The 19895-nt window shown below is 43.7% G+C and overlaps 1 protein-coding gene across 3 annotated transcripts in view; it reads left to right on the plus strand.

The window, feature by feature from the left end:
* Positions 1 to 435: 435 nt before the first annotated feature.
* The window catches only part of SLC35A1 (solute carrier family 35 member A1), a 29216-nt gene continuing 9756 nt past the window's right edge, over positions 436 to 19895 (plus strand). The window contains exons 1-4 of one of the 3 annotated variants that reach the window (XM_053287300.1): positions 436 to 720; positions 3418 to 3461; positions 10127 to 10304; positions 19690 to 19849. In XM_053287300.1, the coding sequence (XP_053143275.1) occupies positions 10168 to 10304; positions 19690 to 19849 (297 nt within the window). In that variant the 5' untranslated portion in view covers positions 436 to 720; positions 3418 to 3461; positions 10127 to 10167. Of the gene's footprint in view, positions 721 to 3417; positions 3462 to 3562; positions 3593 to 10126; positions 10305 to 19689; positions 19850 to 19895 lie in introns of those variants that run through there. The other 2 variants (XM_053287299.1, XM_053287298.1) reach the window with 2 other exon arrangements.

A 19895-nucleotide genomic window follows, 5' to 3' on the forward strand; every position in this document is an offset into this window, starting at 1 on the left:
GCCGGCAACGTGAAAGGGCCATATAACAATAGCAGTTAATAGCAATATTATATCGGGTTGCCAACGGTCTCGACCTCGTTCTCTCCCTTCCCGCCTGGGGATAACAACACGGGACCCAAGAGCAGAATTGTTGTAAGCAGTTCTCATCTTCTTAACCCAACAACTCCCCTCGAGGGCAGCAATACTGGGCAATTTATTTATCTCTTCTTAGGGCGGGGAGCATTTGCAGGGCAATTTTTTTTAACTTTTAAAAAACGGATAAATCACTTTTCCACAAAAAAGACGTGGATTAGAAAAAAATCATCAATTCTTTTGCTTCTGTTTTTCTGGGGTGGGGGTAGGGGCGGGTATGATGCAAGAGTAAAATCCTGGATGTCTCTTTGATCAGCTGCAACCCCCTCAGCCCCACTTTAATAAGAAGGGTCCTAACGTCAGAAACAACCAGGGCCTAGTAGGCAGCCAAAGGAGCTGTTCCTCTATCATGTTCCCTGCCGTTCTGGAGGACGATCTTCCTGCGTCATTTCCCGTGTCGACGGCCTTCGTCATTCCGGCGGAAGAAATGAAACGTTTCCTGACTTTATGGTTGAATCCTGCGAGTGCTGTCCGCTCTAGGCAGTCCCCACTATTCTCTCTATGCTGCGTGGGGAGGAGGTGAGGTGGCGCGGGCTTCTAAGCTCGCCGGCGGATTCCTTCTCCTGGATACCATGGCGCCTCCGAAAGGTGAGCTTGGAGGCACCTTGTTCCCTACTCCCCTTCCCCAGTCGCACCTTAAGGGGGGCGGGAGAGCCTCTCCTGGGAGTCGGCTGCTCCACTCATGCTTTCACGTGCGTTGCCCCTTGTTGGGAAATTGGGATTTCCCCGAGGCTCATAGTTGGGCTTCTCCATCGGGTTACTCTGACGGGGGAAGTGAAGTTCCAGCTCAGCCATAGAGCTTCTGCTTTTGCATGGAGAAAGAGGCAGGTTCAGTCCCTGGCATCTATCTCCACGGAGGGAGAGACTGCTGCCTGAGTCCTGTCGGGAGAGCTGTGGCCAGTCAGAGTAGATCCTACTGAGCGAGGTGGACCGATGGTGGTCTGACTGACCCGGTACAGTCTGATGGAGAGCTTCCCTAGCAACATGAGAGACCGTAAGAAGGTACAATCAAGCTTGATTGATTGAAACCTCACTGCCTGTGAACTACTCAGAGCAGAGAGGATATGAGCATATCAGTCCTCTTTTGCTAGTCAGAAAGGATGGGGGGCAGGGATAAGCCCCCCCCCCTCTGCACTTGAAATGCATAGCTAATTGGGGTATTGGGAAATTAGCTTCCATGAATCTGCTGAGAGGATTCATGGGCATCAGGGCAACAAATCAGTTACCCAGCCCAGTTTTGAGGTGGGTTGTGGGTACCCTTCTTGAAGCCTCATGAAGAATCCCCCTGGCCTTCCCCTCTTGTGAACCTGAGTGTCGTGTGACCCATGTAAGTATTGGACTCTTGAGAGAGACAAAATCCATCCATTAATCTAGGGGTAGCTTATATTAACTTTTCATAAAAGTAGGTCTGCACTTGTGCATGTAGATTTGTATCTTTTGTATGATTGTGTTAGTGCCTTCCCTTGCCCACCCTAACTCTAATCTGGAAGCTGATCACTGCCTCTTGTTTCAGGTACTGTACATATCTTGATCAGATCAGATCAAAAAGATGGAGCAGACATGCCTATATTACAAGTGTGTGTGTGTGTTGTGAAAATGTACTGTTAAAAGTAATTTTATAACCCGGTCTATCTTTGTGGTATTATTTGGTGGCTCGGGGTGGTTTAAAATTATGCTTCCTCCCCTTTTTGAATATTTGGGCCAAAATGTTATTTACATACAGGACTTGTTATTTGTATTGCCAAGGATAATGTATCTCTCTCTCTCTCATACTATTGTGTATATTCATACTTTTGTTAACATTTAACTGAATCTGTAACACAGTTGTTCTGGAATACCTTGTGGTTTGGGTTGATTGTGAATTATAGAAGGCTCAGGATCTTATTGACCTATATCTAAGCATCTCTCATGAAATTTATTTTTCTTTACACACTTGTGGAAATAATTTGTTTTTACTGCCTTTTCACTAGACAGATAATAGCCCATCAGCATTATTTGGTATTAATACACCAAATAATTCAGAAAGGTGCCTGTAGGGCTTTGAAACCACTGCTAGATTGTGATGAGAGTCATGAGTTATTTTTCTAGAGCATTTAGGGAAGGTATAATGCTTTTTGTGGGAAAAACTGCTGATCTCAATTTTGATTAAGTTCTTGTTTTCCTGATATTATGCTTGGAACATAAAGCTCAAAAGCCCTGTTCTTAGTGTGCACATCCTGATAACATCACTACATTTTATACTTAAACAAATATTAGAACAAATAGTTGATGTCCTTTAAGAATGAATGAGATTTTATCTCTACCAGGATGTGTTTCGTTTATTATCCAGGTAAGGCATAGGAATGCCTATATAATTAAGAAAATTAGGTTTTTCAGCATTCTATGAAGCCTGAACATTCTATTCATCATAAAATCAAGACAATTTGTCTTCTCTGTAGTGGATTTAGCATGGAAATCTTCTTGTGAATGATATAACCCCTGCTAACTTGGCAAAGAGACACCTTTTAATGTGGTGATTCTCTTTATTGAGCAGGGGGAGAGTAACTGGCACTATCCACCCTCAGCACAGTACCTCCAGTGACTGTTGCTGGTGTCTATCTTATGTTGTTTTTAGATTGTGAGCCCTTTGGGGATAGGGATCCATCTTATTTATTTATTTATTTTTTCTGTCTAAACCGCCCTGAGCCATTTTTAGAAGGGCAGTATAGAAATCGATTAAATAATAATAATAATAATAATAATAATCTGACCAGATTTGAGAATCTTCTGGTGAAGAATGGCTGAGTTATTGCAGTTATAAATGTTTGCTGTGAACCAGATACCCTCATCTTTACAACTGGTTTTTGCCCCCCAAAAACATAGTTTAAATTTCTTGTTTTGGCTGTTTAGATTGTCAAGAATTGAAGGATGTTGCAGGAATGTGCCTTTAACTAATTTGGTGACTCTCTGTGTGGCTGAAGTTATGATATTTTAAAGTTCTAATTTTAAGTCACTCCATAGTTAGTTACCATAGTTAAATAATTTACAGCTCGTGCCTTTTGAGCAGATTAAATTCACCTTTGTTGAACCAATTTCCAAAAATGAAAATGGCTGTCAATGGAGTGAGTAAGCTGCAGCACTATGCATTTTCAAATGGAGGGGTGTTCGTGTATGGTGTGCCTCTGCACTCTCTTACATGTGGTTTTCTACAGCATTTGTAAGTGTATAGAGTGGTGCTATCTGTGTGTGTATGTATGATGTGTTGCCACCTGTCTGTGCATGATGGACTTTCTCTTGGTCTTTCAGTCCCAATACTCTTCCTCGGCAGTGTTGAAGGGACAACTCTGAAGGTGAATCCAATGCAATATCAAGTTTAATATGATGTATGCTTTTAAATCTAAACTCTCAGTTTTGACAACCAGCCTCCTTCATAGTTTATCTTAAATTGCAGAGTGCAATCCTATGCATTATAAACAAAAACGTAAGTCTGCTTTTCAAAATTTATAGCTTGTTTTAATTCTGACAACCAGCTTTGTGCAAAGCTAATCTTCAGCACTAGAATCCAGTCTTGTGTATCTTTAATCAGAATCCAGAAAACTAATCATTTAAGCATGATCGGATAATCAGACTTGATCCACTGGTATATTTGCAATATCTACTTAATTCATTTCAAAACTGAGCTAATCTGCTGCAAAAGCCAATGGTTTGCATTGCAAATAGGATGTTCTGCGATTTCATCTAGGTAAAGTGTGCTGTCGAGTCAGTGTCAACACCTGGCGACCACAGAGCCTTGTAGTTTTCTTTGGTAGACTACAGGAGGGGTTTACCATTGCCTCCTCCCACGTAGTATGAGATGATGCCTTTCAGCATCTTCCTATATTGCTGCTGCCCAATATAGATGTTTTCCATGGTCTGGGAAACATACCAGCAAGGATTTGAACAGGCAACCTCTGGCTTGGTAGTCGTCACTTCCCTGCTGCACCATACCATCTTCTTTTTCTTGCTGACTTGTGTTTCACTTTATAAGACAGACACTGGTTGACATCCTGACTAACGAAGCACCAGCGCAAGAGGAGAAGCACTGGTGTAGCCCCAGTGTTTCTGAAGAATTCCAGACTAATGCAGCACAAGTGCTAGTCTTGGGGTGGGTGGGTTGGAATTTCAGCAATTTCTCCTTCCCCCCAAAAGCCCTCTGTGTCATCCAAAAATATGACCCTGAGGGCTGCACAACCCTCAGGGACATATTTTAGTAGCGCAGAGTGCTTCCTTGGGAAGGGGAGGTCAGCAAAACTTGCCTCAACTGCTTCGCCAGCAATGAAGCTGAATTAGTTGAACTTTTCAGAAGCACCAGTGCTTCATTAGGATGTCAGCTACTTGATCCAATGCCTGACTGTCCTTAGGCTTCTCTCTCTTTTTCTTTCTCTCTTTCTCTTTCTCTCTCTCTCCATAAATTAGCTTACCCCCCACCCCTACATGCTGTTTATTACAACTAATATATACCATTCTCTCTAACTTGCATGAAAACATATAAGGAAAGAAGGGGATCAGTGTGCAGTTAGGTGGCCAATGCCCCCATAGTTTCCTGGGCATCAAGAGTTGCCTCTCAAGTGAAAATAGCACTTAGCAATAGCACTTACATTTATATACCGCTCTATAGCCGGAGCTCTCTAAGCGGTTTACAATGATTTAGCATATTGCCCCCAACATTCTGGGTACTCATTTTACCGACCTCAGAAGGATGGAAGGCTGAGTCAACCTTGAGCCCCTGGTCAGGATCGAACTTGTAACCTTCTGGTTACAGGGCGGCAGTTTTACCACTGCGCCACCAGGGAAGAGGACTGGGGCTGAAAGACCAAGGGAAAGTACAATTTCCATGGTTTTTTGCGCATTGGTAAATTTGCAAGCACATTAACTCTTCTCATAAGTCAAAGTTCTGTTGGTTCTAGAATATTGCTGCAGTTGAGCGATGTATATACATTGTATCTTGGGGAATGTTTACACAGTCAAAAGTGTAAACTCCCATAAAGGCATAAAGTAAACTCCCATAAAGGCATAAAAATTTGCAAGCACATTAACTCTTCTCATAAGTCAAAGTTTTGTTGGTTCTAGAATATTGCTGCAGTTGAGTGATGTATATACATTGTATCTTGGGGAATGTTTACACAGTCAAAAGTGTAAACTCCCATAAAGGCATAAAGATGAACGACAGGGCTTGGTATTACACAGCTGTATAGAAGTAATGTATTATGATTCATGTATATTGTTAACTTGAGAGAGAGATAACTTTATTGAGATAAAGCAAATCGACAATCTCATGCAAAAAGTAATTATCCCCAGCTTGACAGCCAGATTTTTTGATGATGTCTGCTCCACTATGCGTCTCTCTTATTATTAAGCGGATGTGCCAGTCTTGTTGGTTCGGGGAAATGTATGGGTGTCAGATGAGGGGCCACTCTGAAAATATCCTATTAACAGGGCAGCAGAGGTTAATGACAAAGGGGCAGGGCTCCCAACACCAGTAGAAAGGCCATTTTTACTCATGGCTACATCCCATGAGTTAGGGATTGACACTGGGGAGAATTACTGAATAAGTTGTCCAGGATAGACTTTTGGGGTGAGTTGTGAGGCCAGGACCTCTCATATGGCCTTCTAAGGACAGTGCAAGCAGCTCATCCACCAATCACCCCTGCTAACTTGGCAAAGAGGCACCTTTTAATGTGGTGATTCTCTTTATTTAGCAGGGGGAGAGTAACTGGCCCTATCCACCTCCAGCGCAATACCTTCAATGACTGTTGCTGGTGTTGATTTTATGTTTCTTTTAGATTGTGAGCCCTTTGGGGACAGGGATCCATCTTATTTATTTATTATTTCTTTGTGCAAACCACCCTGAGACATTTTTGGAAGGGCGGTATAGAAATTGAATTATTATTATTCTTGTTTACACAGTCAGACAGGTGTTATTGACTGGTTTGTTTTATCCAGACATCGAGTCCTTCCCAAGGACCTGGGATGCCAGAATTTTATTGTCAATGGTTATAGATATCGTTGCAGAATATAGGCTGTTCCCAGTAAAGCTGCTTTTTGTAATTGGCTGATGGTGATTTCTGTGGCCCCTATGGTGTTGAGGTGCTCTTCAAGGTCTTTTGGAACTGCACCCAGGGCGCCAATTACCACTGGGATTATTTTGGTCTTCTTCTGCCAAAGCCTTTCAATTTCAATTTGTAGATCTTTGTATTTGGTGATTTTTTCTATTTCTTTTTCTTCTATTCTGCTATCCCCTGGTATTGCTATGTTGATTATTTTGACTTGTTTTTCTTTCTTCTCAACTACAGTTATATCTGGTGTATTGTGTGGCAGATGTTTGTCTGTTTGTAGTCAGAAGTCCCATGATATTTTTACATCTTCATTTTCTTCAACTTTTTCAATTTGATGGTCCCACCAATGTTTGGCTACAGGTAGCTTGTATCTTTTGCAGATGTTCCAGTGTATCATCCCTGCTACCTTGTCATGCCTTGGTTTGTAGTCAGTCTGTGCGATCTTCTTACAACAGCTGATCAGGTGGTCCACTGTTTCATCTGCTTCTTTACAAAGGCGGCACTTGCTGTTTGTTGTGGATTTTTCTACTTTTGCTCTGATTGCATTTGTTCTTAGTCCCTGTTCTTGTGCAGCCAGTATTAAACCCTCTTTTTCTTTCTTCAAGTTGCCATTCTTAAGCCATTGCTAGGTCTTGGTGATGTCTGATTTTCCACTTATATTGTGTAAATATTGACCATGCAGGGGCTTGTTTCTCCATTTTTCTGCTCGGTTCTTGACTTGTTCTTTCTTGTAGGCAGGGTGGATTTGATTTAAATCATGATTTAAATCACTAGCAGGGTGGATAAAAATTAAAAAAATCTGATTTAAATCAAAAAAATCCATTTTTTTTTATTTTTATCCACCCTGCTAGTGATTTAAATCGTGATTTAAATTAGTTTGATTTAAATCAAATCCACCCTGTTTGTAGGCCTGTTTTGTTTCATTGGTGTTGAATAGTTTCTCGTTATTGACCATTTGAAGTGCATCTTCTTCACTGTCCTTTATATATTCTTCAAGGCCTCTTTTCTCCTCCTCTACTGTTTGATGGACTTGCAGGATTCCTCTTCCACCTCAGCTGCGAGGGAGCTAGAGCCTATCTACATCACTGCGGGGGTGCAGAGCATGATTGATGGTCATGATTTTCCTGGTCTTACGATCTAGTGTCTCTAGCTGTGCCTGGGTCCAGTCTATTATTCCTGCAGTGTATCTAATAACAGGTATAGCCCAGGTGTTTATGGCTTGTATGATGTTCCTGCCATTGAGTTTGGACTTGAGGATTTTTCTAACTCTCCTGATGTATTCACTTCCAATTTTTCTTTTAACTTCAGTGTGTGCGATGTTATCAGCCTGGAGAATGCCCAAGTATTTGTAAGGTTCTTTCTCTTCCAGGTTCTTGATCTTGCTTCCATTGGGCAGTTCTATTCCTTCTGTTTTTGTTATTTTTCCTCTGTTCATTATTAATGCAGCACACTTGTCTAGTCCAAACTCCATTGCTATATCACTACGGAATATACAGACAGTGTTTAGCAGTGATTCGATTTCTGACTGGGACTTTCCATACAACTTCAGATCGTCCATGTACAGCAGATGGTTGATTTTACTGGATGTTTTAGATGTTTGGTATCCGAGGCTTGTTTTGTTTAGTATTTGTGAAAGTGGGGTCATGGCGATTACAAACAATAGAGGGGATAGCGAGTCCCCTTGGAAAATGCCTCTTCTAATGCTAACCTGTCCAAGTGCCTCACCATTGATTGTTAACTGTGTACTCCACATGCTCATTGCTTTTTAAAATAAATATCTGTATGTTTTTGCTGATACCATTTGTTTCTAAACATTTTAGTATCCATGTGTGAGGCAATGAATCGCAGGCTTTCTTGTAGTCAATCCATGCAACACTTAGATTTGTTTTTCTTCTCTTGCAATTTTCTAAAATCATTTTGTCAATCAGCAGCTGGGCTTTTGTGCCTCTGGTGTTCGGGCAATTTCCTTTCTGTTCAACTGGAAGCTGTTTGTTAGTTAATAAGTGTTGCATCACTTCATCTGCTAATATTCCAGTTAATAATTTGAACATGGTTGGCAGGCTGGTTATCGGTCTATAATTACTTGGAACTGCACCTTTTGCTGGGTCTTTCATAATGAGATGAGTTTTCCCAGTTGTTAGCCATTGTTCAATATCACCGCCTTTCATAATGTGATTGAACTGTTTTGATAGTTGTTTATGAAGGCTTGTTAGGTGTTTAAGCCAGAAGCCATGCAGTTCATCGTCGCCTGGTGCAGTCCAATTTTTAATTTTCTTTGCTCTTTCACTTATTAATTCTGGTGTTATTATTATATCTTGCATTTGTTGGTTACATTTTTTGACCTCTTTCATCCAGCCTGCTTTTTTATTATCTATTGGATTGTCCCATAATTTCCGCCAGAATTGCACTGTTTCTTCTTTATTGGGTGTTTCTACGTTTCTTGCAGTTTCTCCTTCTATGCTTTGGTAGAAACGTCTCTGATTCGACTGGAATTGGAGATTCTGCCTGTGTTGTGTAATTCTGGCTTCATACCTGCTAATCTTCTTTGACACTGCTGTTATTTGCTGCTTTATGATTTCCAGGACTTCTCTAATTTTCCTTGAATCGAGGTGGTATTTTTGGATCAGATACTGTTTGGTGTTTTCATTCTTCAGCTTCTTGTCTTTCATATCTTTCAATTTACTAGCATCTGATCTAAGCCTGGAGATTTTATTTTCTAATCTAATCTTCCATTTAGGTGATGTGCTTTCTTTTTTGACAGGTCCACTGATCTTATATCCGAGCTCTTGTGTTGTTATTGTTGCTGCACTGTACATTAGTTGGTTTCTTGCAAATTATTGGTTGTTACTTCTGCAAGTGCAGCATTGACATCTTTTAATGCCTGAGCAAGTTGTTTTTTGGCAACTGTTTTTAGAGCGGGAAGTCGTACCCTGGTGGTTGTTTGGTTCATGTGCTCAGTTATTTTTTGCTTTAGTTCTTGTTGCTTTTCTGTTAAACGGCATTTGGGTTTTTGAGGTGAAGGCAAAGGGGAGGTTGCCTGGTTTTGATTTTGAAACAGTTCAGCAACGGTGGTATCCTCTATTTCCAACACCTCCTCCATCTGCGCCTGAGCAACTGCTTCAGTTGGTGGTAATTCTTCTTCCATATCTTGAGCCTGTGTTGCTCTTTGCAGTTCTTCCAGCTCAACTCCTGTGAATACTTTATTTCTTATTATGAATCTTCTCTGGTCTGCTAGCCTTTGTTCTGTTATTTCTGTATCTGGATGCTTCTCTTTCCAAATTTGGTACATTCTTTTTAAATAACCTCTTCTAGTTGGACAAGACTTGTAATAGCAGATCATGATTTCCTTGTTGGCATTTTTCGTATATTTTTTTTCGGTTAAGCGACGTTTCTTCCAGTAGCTTTGCTGTCTCCAGCCCTGGTTGCTCAACTAAAGATCCTGAGTCCTGTAGCCCACTTGCCACCAGATGTCCAGGGACTATAGCACCTGGCGTGGTCCTTGTTGACCTGAGCGACGACCGATCCGGTATAGATTTATTAAAGTTACATCTCACCATATTGTTGATGGGAGAGGCATTATTATTATTATTATTATTATTATTATTATTAAATCTTGCTCCAGGAAAACAGGATTAAGGGAGGCTGGAGGAATTTTAAACAGATCTGATAAATTAATAACTCTGCCCTGCTTGACTCTTATAACATTGCATTATACAGTAATTGCTGCTGCACAAACCTTTACAAGACTACTAGTGATGCTTCTGCAGCAGGCCTTCCATACTTGGGGTCTAAGGACTCTGCAGCTTTCAAAGCTTTGTTTGTTTTCTAAGATCAGAATGGCAAATGTTGTGTGACTAAAACTATGCTGTCAAGATGGTTTTGTGTTCTTTGTCTTACAGAGTGATGCTTTTGTTTTTCAGAAAATGTCAGTTTGCTTTTTAAGTTGTACTGCTTGACGGTGATGACCTTGGTGGCTGCCACGTACACAGTAGCTTTGCGATACACAAGAACAACAGGGACAAACCTGTACTTTTCAACCACAGCTGTGTCTATTACAGAAGTTATCAAGTTAATCCTGAGTTTGGGCATTTTAGCAAAGTAAGTATGGAGGCTGATTGGCATCCTGTGGTTGGTAGTTTCTGTCTTTCTGAATTAGCTTATTTTCCATGCCACTTGCTATCTTTCACAAAGTTTAGGTTGGGGGGGGCAGGTAACACTTGAAGATACTTCTCTGAAAATATCCGTTTCAAAGCATGTGCAGGCATGCAAGTCTTAGTTTCTTTTTCCAAATCTCTCCTCTGAACAGCTCAATAGGTAGACGTAATGTTCTGTGTGTATTTTGGCTAAAGTTCAAAATGTCAGCATGGATTAAATACAAAATCTTGACTTGAAGTTATTCAGGTCAGTGTAGATATGATTCTTCAAACCATTCAAGAAGAACCTGTATTCTCACAAAAGGAAATAAAACAGTATAAACTAGGCACTGAAGGATGAGAAGGAACCCTCAAAAGCAGTTCTGCTACGCCCTTTCTATAACTTGCATATGATAGGAATTACTCAGAGTTCTGAGTCGGATGTTACCTGTGTCTCAACGGTAACTCATACAAAGTATACCCTTGGTATCCAAGGCAGAAAATTGAAATGGCTCCTTTCCCATGGTGGTAAAAATATAAGAATCAACATATTTCTGCCTTTTCATGGTCCCACAAGATCTCTTGCTTCATCTTGCCCAGTCACAGGGCCATACCTATGGTTTCACTGTGTCACTATTGTGCCATGGAATGCGAACTGGTTTTGCTACCGGAAATGGTCATTGCGGCATCATTTAATTTGGGCACTTTCATCACTAATCTCTGCTCTTGTTGTGTCATGTGGTATGATGGCAGTGGTACAACTGTAGCTAAGAAATTCTCCAACTTTTCTGACTCCCAGAACCCTGAGAAGTCCTCATGTTGCTTGTGAAACTATAGATTTGTCACACGGGCTAGAATTACATGTGACAGTGGCAGATCTTTGTGTTTATCTGTTCTGATTATGAATAAAGTGAGACAAGGGAGCAACGTCTGATTTTTTTTTTAAAGGCAAAAGGGGCATGGGGGTGCAAAAGCCTAACCGTCCATCCTGGCATGACTGGTTAAACCTGGTCTGGGACATGCTTGGATTAATCATCTATCTATTTATCTATCTAAATGTGTCCCGGCAGCCCAGCTGATTGGCTGAGCTGCAGAGGTGCCTGATTGGCTGGCGCACCCAGGAGAAAGGACAATTGGTAGGCCCGGCCTGGCTGCGATGGGTGGTGTGAGGGGCAACGAGGCGAGGAGGAGGACCGGGCGAGGAGGCGGCAGTGGTGGCGGGCCCCAATACTGCGGGTACGGGGAGAGGTGGCCTGCTGCAAAGACTGGCACTCGGCCCCGCCGGAGACTGAGGGGGGGAGAGGTAGCCGGCCCCAAAGAGCGCACAGATGCTCTGTGCAGGGTCGGCTTGTATTAATTAAACTGACAGATTCTGTCAGGATTCAAAAATGACAAGTAGATGACAAATGTGTCTATAAATTTATCATACTTTTATACTGCCTGATATGCACATCTCTAGGAGGTGTGCAAAATTTAACACAATATTTAAAAATCAGCACAGATTAAAATACATGAAACAAAAGTAGCATAAAACAAAAACAGTAGCCTGAAACAAATTATTAAAATTAATGTATCATATATAATTAATTCGCTAAGACGTACCAGTGGCTAATCCCATGTTTGGCAGCTCTTGTGAGGGTTTGTGAGTGAGCTGCTGGGAGTGGGAGAGGAAAGTAGTGGTGATGGTAAAGATAAGGCCAGTGGGCAGATGGGCGGGGAGAGAAAGCGGTGGGGTGGGGGAGGGAAAGCTGTGGGTGGCTGCAAAAAAAGGTGGGTGGGCGGTGGGAGGGAGAGAGGAAGTGGCAGGCAGTGGCAGCAGCTGGCCTGATGGCTGTCCAGAGAAAGAAAATGGCAAGCGGGCAGGGGGGAGAGTGCCCAGACAGCCTAGCTGCCACTCCGACAAGACGGGCCGAGCAGGCGGCAGAGAGGGTGGCGCAGCCTCCCTCTTGGGGCCTGCCTGCCAGCCAAATGACAGATCGGGCCGCACTGGGGCTCAATGAGGCCTCTCTGCGTCTGCACAGAGATTCAAGGAGATGGTGCAGCCTCCTTCTCCGGGGCGAGCAAGGGGAGGGAAGGACGAATGGGTGGCTGGTGAGAGGGTGTGGGGGGGAGCCAAAAGCTGAGTGCACTAGCCCACAGATGCTCTGTGTGGGTTCAGCTAGTTCTAATTAAAAGCCTGTGAGAACAGGTGAGTCTTGAGGGTCTTCCTGAAAACAAACAGAAAGGGAGATGCTCTTATTTCAGCAGGGAGCATATTCCAAAGCCCCGGGGCAGCCACAGAGAAAGTCCAGTCCTGGGTTGCCACCAAACAAGCCAGTGGCAACTATAACCAGATCTTTCCAGAAGATTGTAACAGGCAGCTGGGTTCATGGTAAAGGAGGCGCCCTCTTAAACACCCTGGATCCAAGCTGTTAAGGGCTTTATAAGTAATAACCAGCACTTTGTATTTCACCAGGAAACTTATTGGCAGCCAGTTTAGTTCCCTTAAAACTGGTGTTATGTGGTCCCTTTGAGTTGTCCCAGAGACCAATCTGGCTGCCGCACATTCTGTACCAATTGTAGTTTCTGGACAACATACAAAGGCAGCCCCATGTAGAGTGCATTACAGTAGTCAAGCCTGGAGGTTACCAGCATATGTACCACTGTTTTAAGGTTATTTACCTCCAGAAATGGACGTAGCTGTCGTATCAGCCAAACCGATAAAAAGCGCTTCTGGCCGCTGCCTCAACCTGAGAAACCAGGGAGAGCTTTGGGTCCAGGAGCACTCCCAAGCTACGTACCTGATCTTTCAGGGGGAGTGTAACCCCATACAGAACAGGCAGATCTAAACAATCTCTCGGGTCCCGACCCCACCACAGTCAGTACCTCCTCATTTGGATTCAACTTCAGTTTGTTATCCCTCATCTAGCCCATTCCCACCTCCAACCAGGCATTTAGAGAAGATATGCCATATCCTGATGAGGTTGATATGGAGAAATAGATCTTGGTGTCATCAGCATATTGATAACACCCAGCACCAAAGCTCCTGATAATCTCTTCCAGTAGTTTCATGTAGATGTTAAAAATCATTGGAGACAGTATGGAGCCTTGTGGAACTCCACACTTTAGTTCTCGATTTGCAGAACAGCAGTCTCCAGGCAACACCATCTGGAATCTACCAGAGAGGTGGGAATGGAACCACTGTAAAACAGTGCCACCCAATCCCACCTCCCTCAGGCAGTCCAGAAGGATACCATCGTCGATGGTATCGAAAGCCACAGAGAGCTCCAAAAGGATCAGCAGAGTTACACTCCCTCTGTCGATAGCCAGTTGGAGATCATCCATCAGGCCGACCAAGGCAGTCTCAACCCCATAGCCCACATGGAAGCCAGTTTGAAATGGGTCTAGATAATCTGCATCATCCAAAACTGCCTGGAGCTGAGAGGCCACCACCCTCTCAATCACCTTACCCAACCATGGAGGATTGGAAACAGGTCTATAACTAGCTAACTCTGAGGGATCCAATGCAGGTTTCTTCAAAAGTGTTCTAATAATAGCCTCCTTAAGATAAGGAGGCTTCCTGCCCTCCCTCAGAGAAGCATTTATAATATTTACCAAACCCTCTCTGATAATATTATTACCAGATGAGATAAGCCAAGTTGAACAAGGGTCAAGAGAACAGGTTGTAGGACACACAGTCCGAAGCAGTTTGTCCACTTCCTCAGGAGTCCCAAACTGAAAATGAAACCATCTAATCCCATAAGAGGAGTTGCTGGACACCTCTACATTAGCTGTAGAATCCAGCTCGGCCCGAATCTGAGAGATTCTATCCACAAAAAAGGCATTAAAAAGTCACAGCGAATGACCAATGGTTCCAAGTTTAAACTCAACAGTGAGGTTTTTTGGTTTTTTAAAAGTACATACTAGCCCCCTCACAACTCTAGACAGCTCATCTGGATGTGAATTTGCAGAAGCAATGCAGGCAGAAAAGAACGGCTTCTTTGCCACCTGTACTGCCAGAGCATAGATCTTCAAACATGTTCTGTGTTGTGCCCGATCAGACTTGCACTGAATTTTCCTCCACTTGCACTCTAGTCGTCTACCTCGCCGCTTCAGTTCCTGTAGTTCATCCGAATACCACTGGGCTGTCTTTAAAGCAGGTAGGAGGGGATGCTTAGGAGCAATTGCGTTTACCACTCTAGTGAGTTCATTATTCCACGCTTGCATCAGAGCATCAATGGAATCACTAGCAGAGCCAATCCTGAACTCTTCCAAGGCTTCTTGGAATCCTAATGGATCCAATAACCTCTTCGGGTGGACCAGTCTAAAAGGCCCTTCACCCCTACAGTGGTGGGTTGTGGCTGTAAGTTCTACCTTAACTGGATGGTGATCCGTCCATGACAATGGGGAGATTACAGGAGTCTCCACCCACAGAACACTACCCTGATTAGAGCAAAAGACCAAAATTGAGCGTGTGACAAGCATCATGTGTCCAGAGACCAGTTGGGATAGGCCCACAGTTGTCATGGCTGCTATGAACTCTTGAGCCACCTGACAACCCGGTCCCAAAATGAACATTGAAGCCCCACCACCACAAGCAACTTGGGCCGCTCCAATGCCAACTCAGCAACCAGGTCCGTCAGCTCAGTTAGGGACTCCACTGGGCAGCAGATTGGTATACCAGCAGAAGTCCTCGTCTATCCCTGGTCCCTAGACTCAGGTACACAAATTCAATATAGACCAAATCCATGGCAGGGATCCTGGTAAGGGAGATGGTATTCTTATAGACCACAGCCACCCCACCTGCCCACCCAGTGCCCATCACATCCTCTCACCTGCTCCACCATGGAGTAATCCTCTGGGAGAGGCTGGGTCCAAACTGGACCACTAGCCTCTCCCGACCAGGTCTCCATAATACATACCAAGTCAGCTCCTTCATCTATAATCAAGTCATGGACTACCTCAGATTTATTTCGAACCGACCTGGCATTACAGAGTAATAAGGTGAGGTTCTGTGGGTGGGTGGCATTGCTCTCCGAGGTCAAAGGTGGTAGGCCTGTTGGAAGGGGCAATAGCAATTAAATTTTTGAATTTCCTTCCTCTGTAACAGCCCATTGGCCTACTAATGCCGTATCTTCGATTCCCCACCACCATTGGTATAGCTGCCCCAGAGTCGTCCCCCACTTCCCCATCTCTGTTCAACTTAAGACACATACCTGTACCAGGCCTAACTGAGGACTAGATAACGATGAAGTGACTGCTTCCTTCCAGCAGTCCAAGACATTAGGTTGGCCCCAGCCCTCAGTCCCACCCCACAAGGCCAGCCCTCTTTCGTTGCCATGCCTTGGTGCTGCTTGCCCTTATAAGGGCCAGGAGTTCAAAAGCCTGACTGCTGTAGCTCTCACCTACTGTCAGTCAGGCCAGCCCTCCCAGGTGCAAGACATAACAGCACAATTAAAGTGAGCTAACACACCAGAGAGCAGCCTGCAAAAGGGTGAAGCACACAGGAGCTGTTGCCAAAAATCCTTCTTGCCCATCCAAGAAGGGGGGTGGGGGCGCAGATGAAACAGGCTGCTTAACCCCACAACGTGCCTTCAGTCACCTATAAATGGAATCTTTTATTTCTTAAGCCACCTAATGGCACAGCGGTAAATGACTTGCCTAGCAAGCATGAGGTTGCTAGTTTGAGACACCTATGTTGGACAGCAGCGATATAGGAAGATGCTGAAAGGCATCACCTCATACTGTGCAGGAGGAGGCAATGGTAAACCTCTCCTGTATTCTACCAAAGAAAAATCACAGGGCTCTGTGGTTGCCAGGAGTTGACACTGACTCGAGGGCACACTCTATCTTTATTATATTTCTTGAGGAATGACAAAGTACATAGTAATGCTCAATGATTTGTGTTAGTAGGTATAATTTAGATGAAGTAAAAAAATGAAATCTGTCCCTCTGGCACATACCTGGCTCTGTCTATAGCACACACCTGACTTATCTGTCACACCTGAAAGTCACTCCTGCACACCCTAACTCTTTATAAAGCTGTGTCTCTACTTTAAAGATGCTAGCCTACCTGGAAGACTCCATATTCTGGGGAGATCACTGAGTGGGAGGCTAACACTTAACACAAACCAATTGCCTGTTCAGAGCTCCACACACTCATTGTGGATGCACATGTCTGAACACTTGTACATGTAAGAAGTCCCAGGATCTGGCTGTTTGGATTAATAACCAGTGACTTTAGCCTGTAGGCATAATGTTTAAACATTGGTTGCTCACCTTAAACATGGTGAAGCGTTATATCCAAATACCTAAATCATGGTTAAAGATTGTGAAACCACGTCCTGAAGACAGTCTGCAAACCATGGTTTGCTTTAACCATGGTTAAGTGTGAAATCTGCACTGAGCAAACCATGGTTGCCAATTTCCCCACACTCTCAGCCTCTCAACTTGCAAGAGAACAAGTAGGTCCCACAGGTGTCTTTCTCACTATGTCCCTTGTGGGGAAATGATTTAGTTACTTTCTTTGTAAAGCCAGTAAAGAAATACAAGCAGCAGGAGGGTGGGGACTAGGAATGTGCACAAGCTGTTCGTGCACTCCCTTGTGGGGCAGGGAGGGGTACCTTTTAAGATGCAGGCAGGGAGCTCCTTATGTGCTCGCCCCCTCCCCCCCGCCGGTGCTCGTTTTAGGAGCAGCTGCAGTGCTGCTTCCTGCCACCCCGTGCGGTGTTGGTGCACACATGGCTGGGGTGCATGCGTACCAGCCATTTGTGTGGGCAGCAACACATGCTGACCATGCAAACGGCCAGCGCATGTGCACCCCGGCCATGTGTGCACCAATACCGCGTGGGGCTGTACGAAGCAGCACTGCAGCCTCGCAGGGTTGAATCTAAAACAAGCACCAGCGGGGGGAAAGCGGTGGGGTGGGGGTGAGCAGGTAAGGAGCTCCCTACCTGCATCTTAAAGGTACTCCTCCCTGCCAGTGTTTGAGCTTGTTTGGCACTTGAAAAGGGAAGTGCCGAACAGGCTCATGCTCATCCTTAGTGGGGACTGAGGGAATGCTTAATACCTGGGCTCTCTATGTCCAGAGTGAAGCATGACTCAATCCCTAAGTGGAATTGCGGGGCGGGGGGAGTTGGCCACCCCTTGCAAGTGACAACTGGCTTTTTTGTTGTTGTTAGTGCTTATTTCAACTCTGTAATCATTTTGTTCCCCCTGCAATTCTGGAGACATATGAAACATAGCATTTCTAGTGGTGTTGATTCCAAATACATAATTACTGTCCAATCAAAGTCAGAAATGATATACTGATTCTTAGAATTAAGTCTCAGAAAATTAGTTTGAACAAACACATGCAAGTTTGGGCCTGGATTTTTTCATATACAGATTGTGACATACAAATGCTGTCCTAATTACAATTACAAGAGCTGGACTTCAGCCGAAACTGCTATCTTGCTGTTCCACAATATTTTGCTGCTTGCACTTAACTAGTCTTTGGTGAGAGCTCATCTTCTCTGCAAACAGTTGTCTACACATTATATATTGCATGTTTTGAACTGTGTTTATTCAGCTGAACAAAGAAAATTCGTTGTCATAAAAGGAATGGGCAGAATGGTGACTGAGGACAAATGTTAAGTACAGCAGGACCCTGCTTGTGTTGAATAGATTAGAAGATGGTTCTGTCTCATACAAGACAAGGCTTTTTTGGTAGTACCATGAATTATTGCAAAGGTGATTGTTTGTTCCTCAAATAGGCAGCTGCTTCTGGAACATATATAGAAATGGGGGAGAGGAAGGGGGAAGAGCATCTGGGTGTGTGAGAGCAGAAGGGTGTGCATCTGTTCCCCCCTCTCTCCCTAGAGATATATTGTTCAATTGTTCTGTACATGCACCATTAGTCTGGATGTCAGTCAGTGTTCCACCATCTCTGTGGGCACTTGCATCAAAGGCATGGGAAGGGCATGTGCAAGCCTGGCTGTTTAGAGGGCCATTAGAGGGCATGACAGCCAATACCTCTGTTGGCCAAGAGGTGAAGGCCAGTGTTCCCTCTAACAAGGATTCCCAGATGTTGTTGACTACAACTCCCAGAATCCCCAGCTGCAATGACTTTTGCTTGCAGATTATGGGAGTTGTAGTCAACAACGTCTGGGAATCCCTGTTAGAGGAAACACTGGTGAAGGCTCAGGGTTTCAAAAAGGGCTCTTGGCCTAATCATGAAAGCAGCATATACATTTTGCCGTAATTCTCATTATACTATTAGAATCCTCCAAACTGAGCTATCAGTGTGGTTGAAATGTTTCTTGGAAACTCTACACCTTGCTCTTGTTGCACACTTCCACCAGTGCCTGGGGCTCATCTTATCCATCTCTGATTGAAAGAAGTGGAGATATATTAATAGCAAAAATCCCTATGTGTTCAGATTCATGCTACAATTGTAAGAAAATTATTTTTCTTAAATAAAAATTAAAAATGTCTTCTCTTCCTGGCTCATGTTGCATCCTAAAATTTCATATTCTAGTGGAAAAGCCTTTAATTTTATCTTTATATGCTGCCCAGCAGTATGTTTGTTTACATCTTCTTACTCTCACAGCAGCACAAGTATCTGTTGTTGGACTGTCAAGTATCCTGCCGTTAGGCGCAGAACAAGGAAGCATTTTGCAAAAGGCTAGTTCAAACGAACAACGGCCACTACACACGGTAATGTCAGAGGCGCAGCAAAAACACACCCATCCCGACATCAATAAAGGATGTGCAGGGTTTTGTGTCCATGTAGAGGGACAGGGTTTTAAACAGGGTTAAACATGGTTTTGTGTCCATGTAGAGGGACGATTCCAATGAACACCCCTCACCTGCAATTAAACCAGGGTTAAACAGGGTTAAACCAGGGCAGGGTTTAACCAGGGTTAACCAGGGTTTTGTGTCCATGTAGAGGGACGATTCCAATGAACACCCCTCACCTGCAATTAAACAACATGCCAAGATTGTGTCAGCACTTCCTCTAGTGATGACGGGATGGGTGTATTTTCACCACAGTCCCAACATCATCATGTGTAGTGATCTCTGTTCGTTTGAACCACCCCAGCATTCTCTTTTCCCTTCATTTGTTTTCTGTGTCCCCTTTCTGGAACTGACATTAGTGAATAAATTAGTGACTGGTTTAGGAAAAGCCGCTCTCAGCAAGTTGGCTGCTTTGTATTGAATGCAACTAGACGTCAACTCAGGCCTGCTTTTTTCCTGTGGTCTCACGGTGGGGAATTGTGAGAACAGGCTTCTCCGTAGGACTATTTCTAGGTAATTCCAGTTCTGTACTTACTGATTGCTAAATAGTAATGGTAATACTTGTCCTCAATTTTTTTGTTTCTTGTTTTTAGAGAGACTGGAAGCCTGGGCAGACTATTGACATCTTTGAAAGAAAATGTCTTGGGGAGCCCTAAAGAACTACTCAAATTAAGCATTCCGTCTCTTGTGTATGCTATTCAGAACAACATGGCCTTCCTGGCTCTTAGCAATTTGGATGCAGCAGTTTACCAGGTAATTGCTGATGTCAGGGTGAAAGCTGAGAAATCCTCACCAGTGG

This window comes from Hemicordylus capensis, chromosome 1 (genome assembly GCF_027244095.1).
Source record: "Hemicordylus capensis ecotype Gifberg chromosome 1, rHemCap1.1.pri, whole genome shotgun sequence".
Classification (NCBI taxonomy): domain Eukaryota; kingdom Metazoa; phylum Chordata; class Lepidosauria; order Squamata; family Cordylidae; genus Hemicordylus; species Hemicordylus capensis.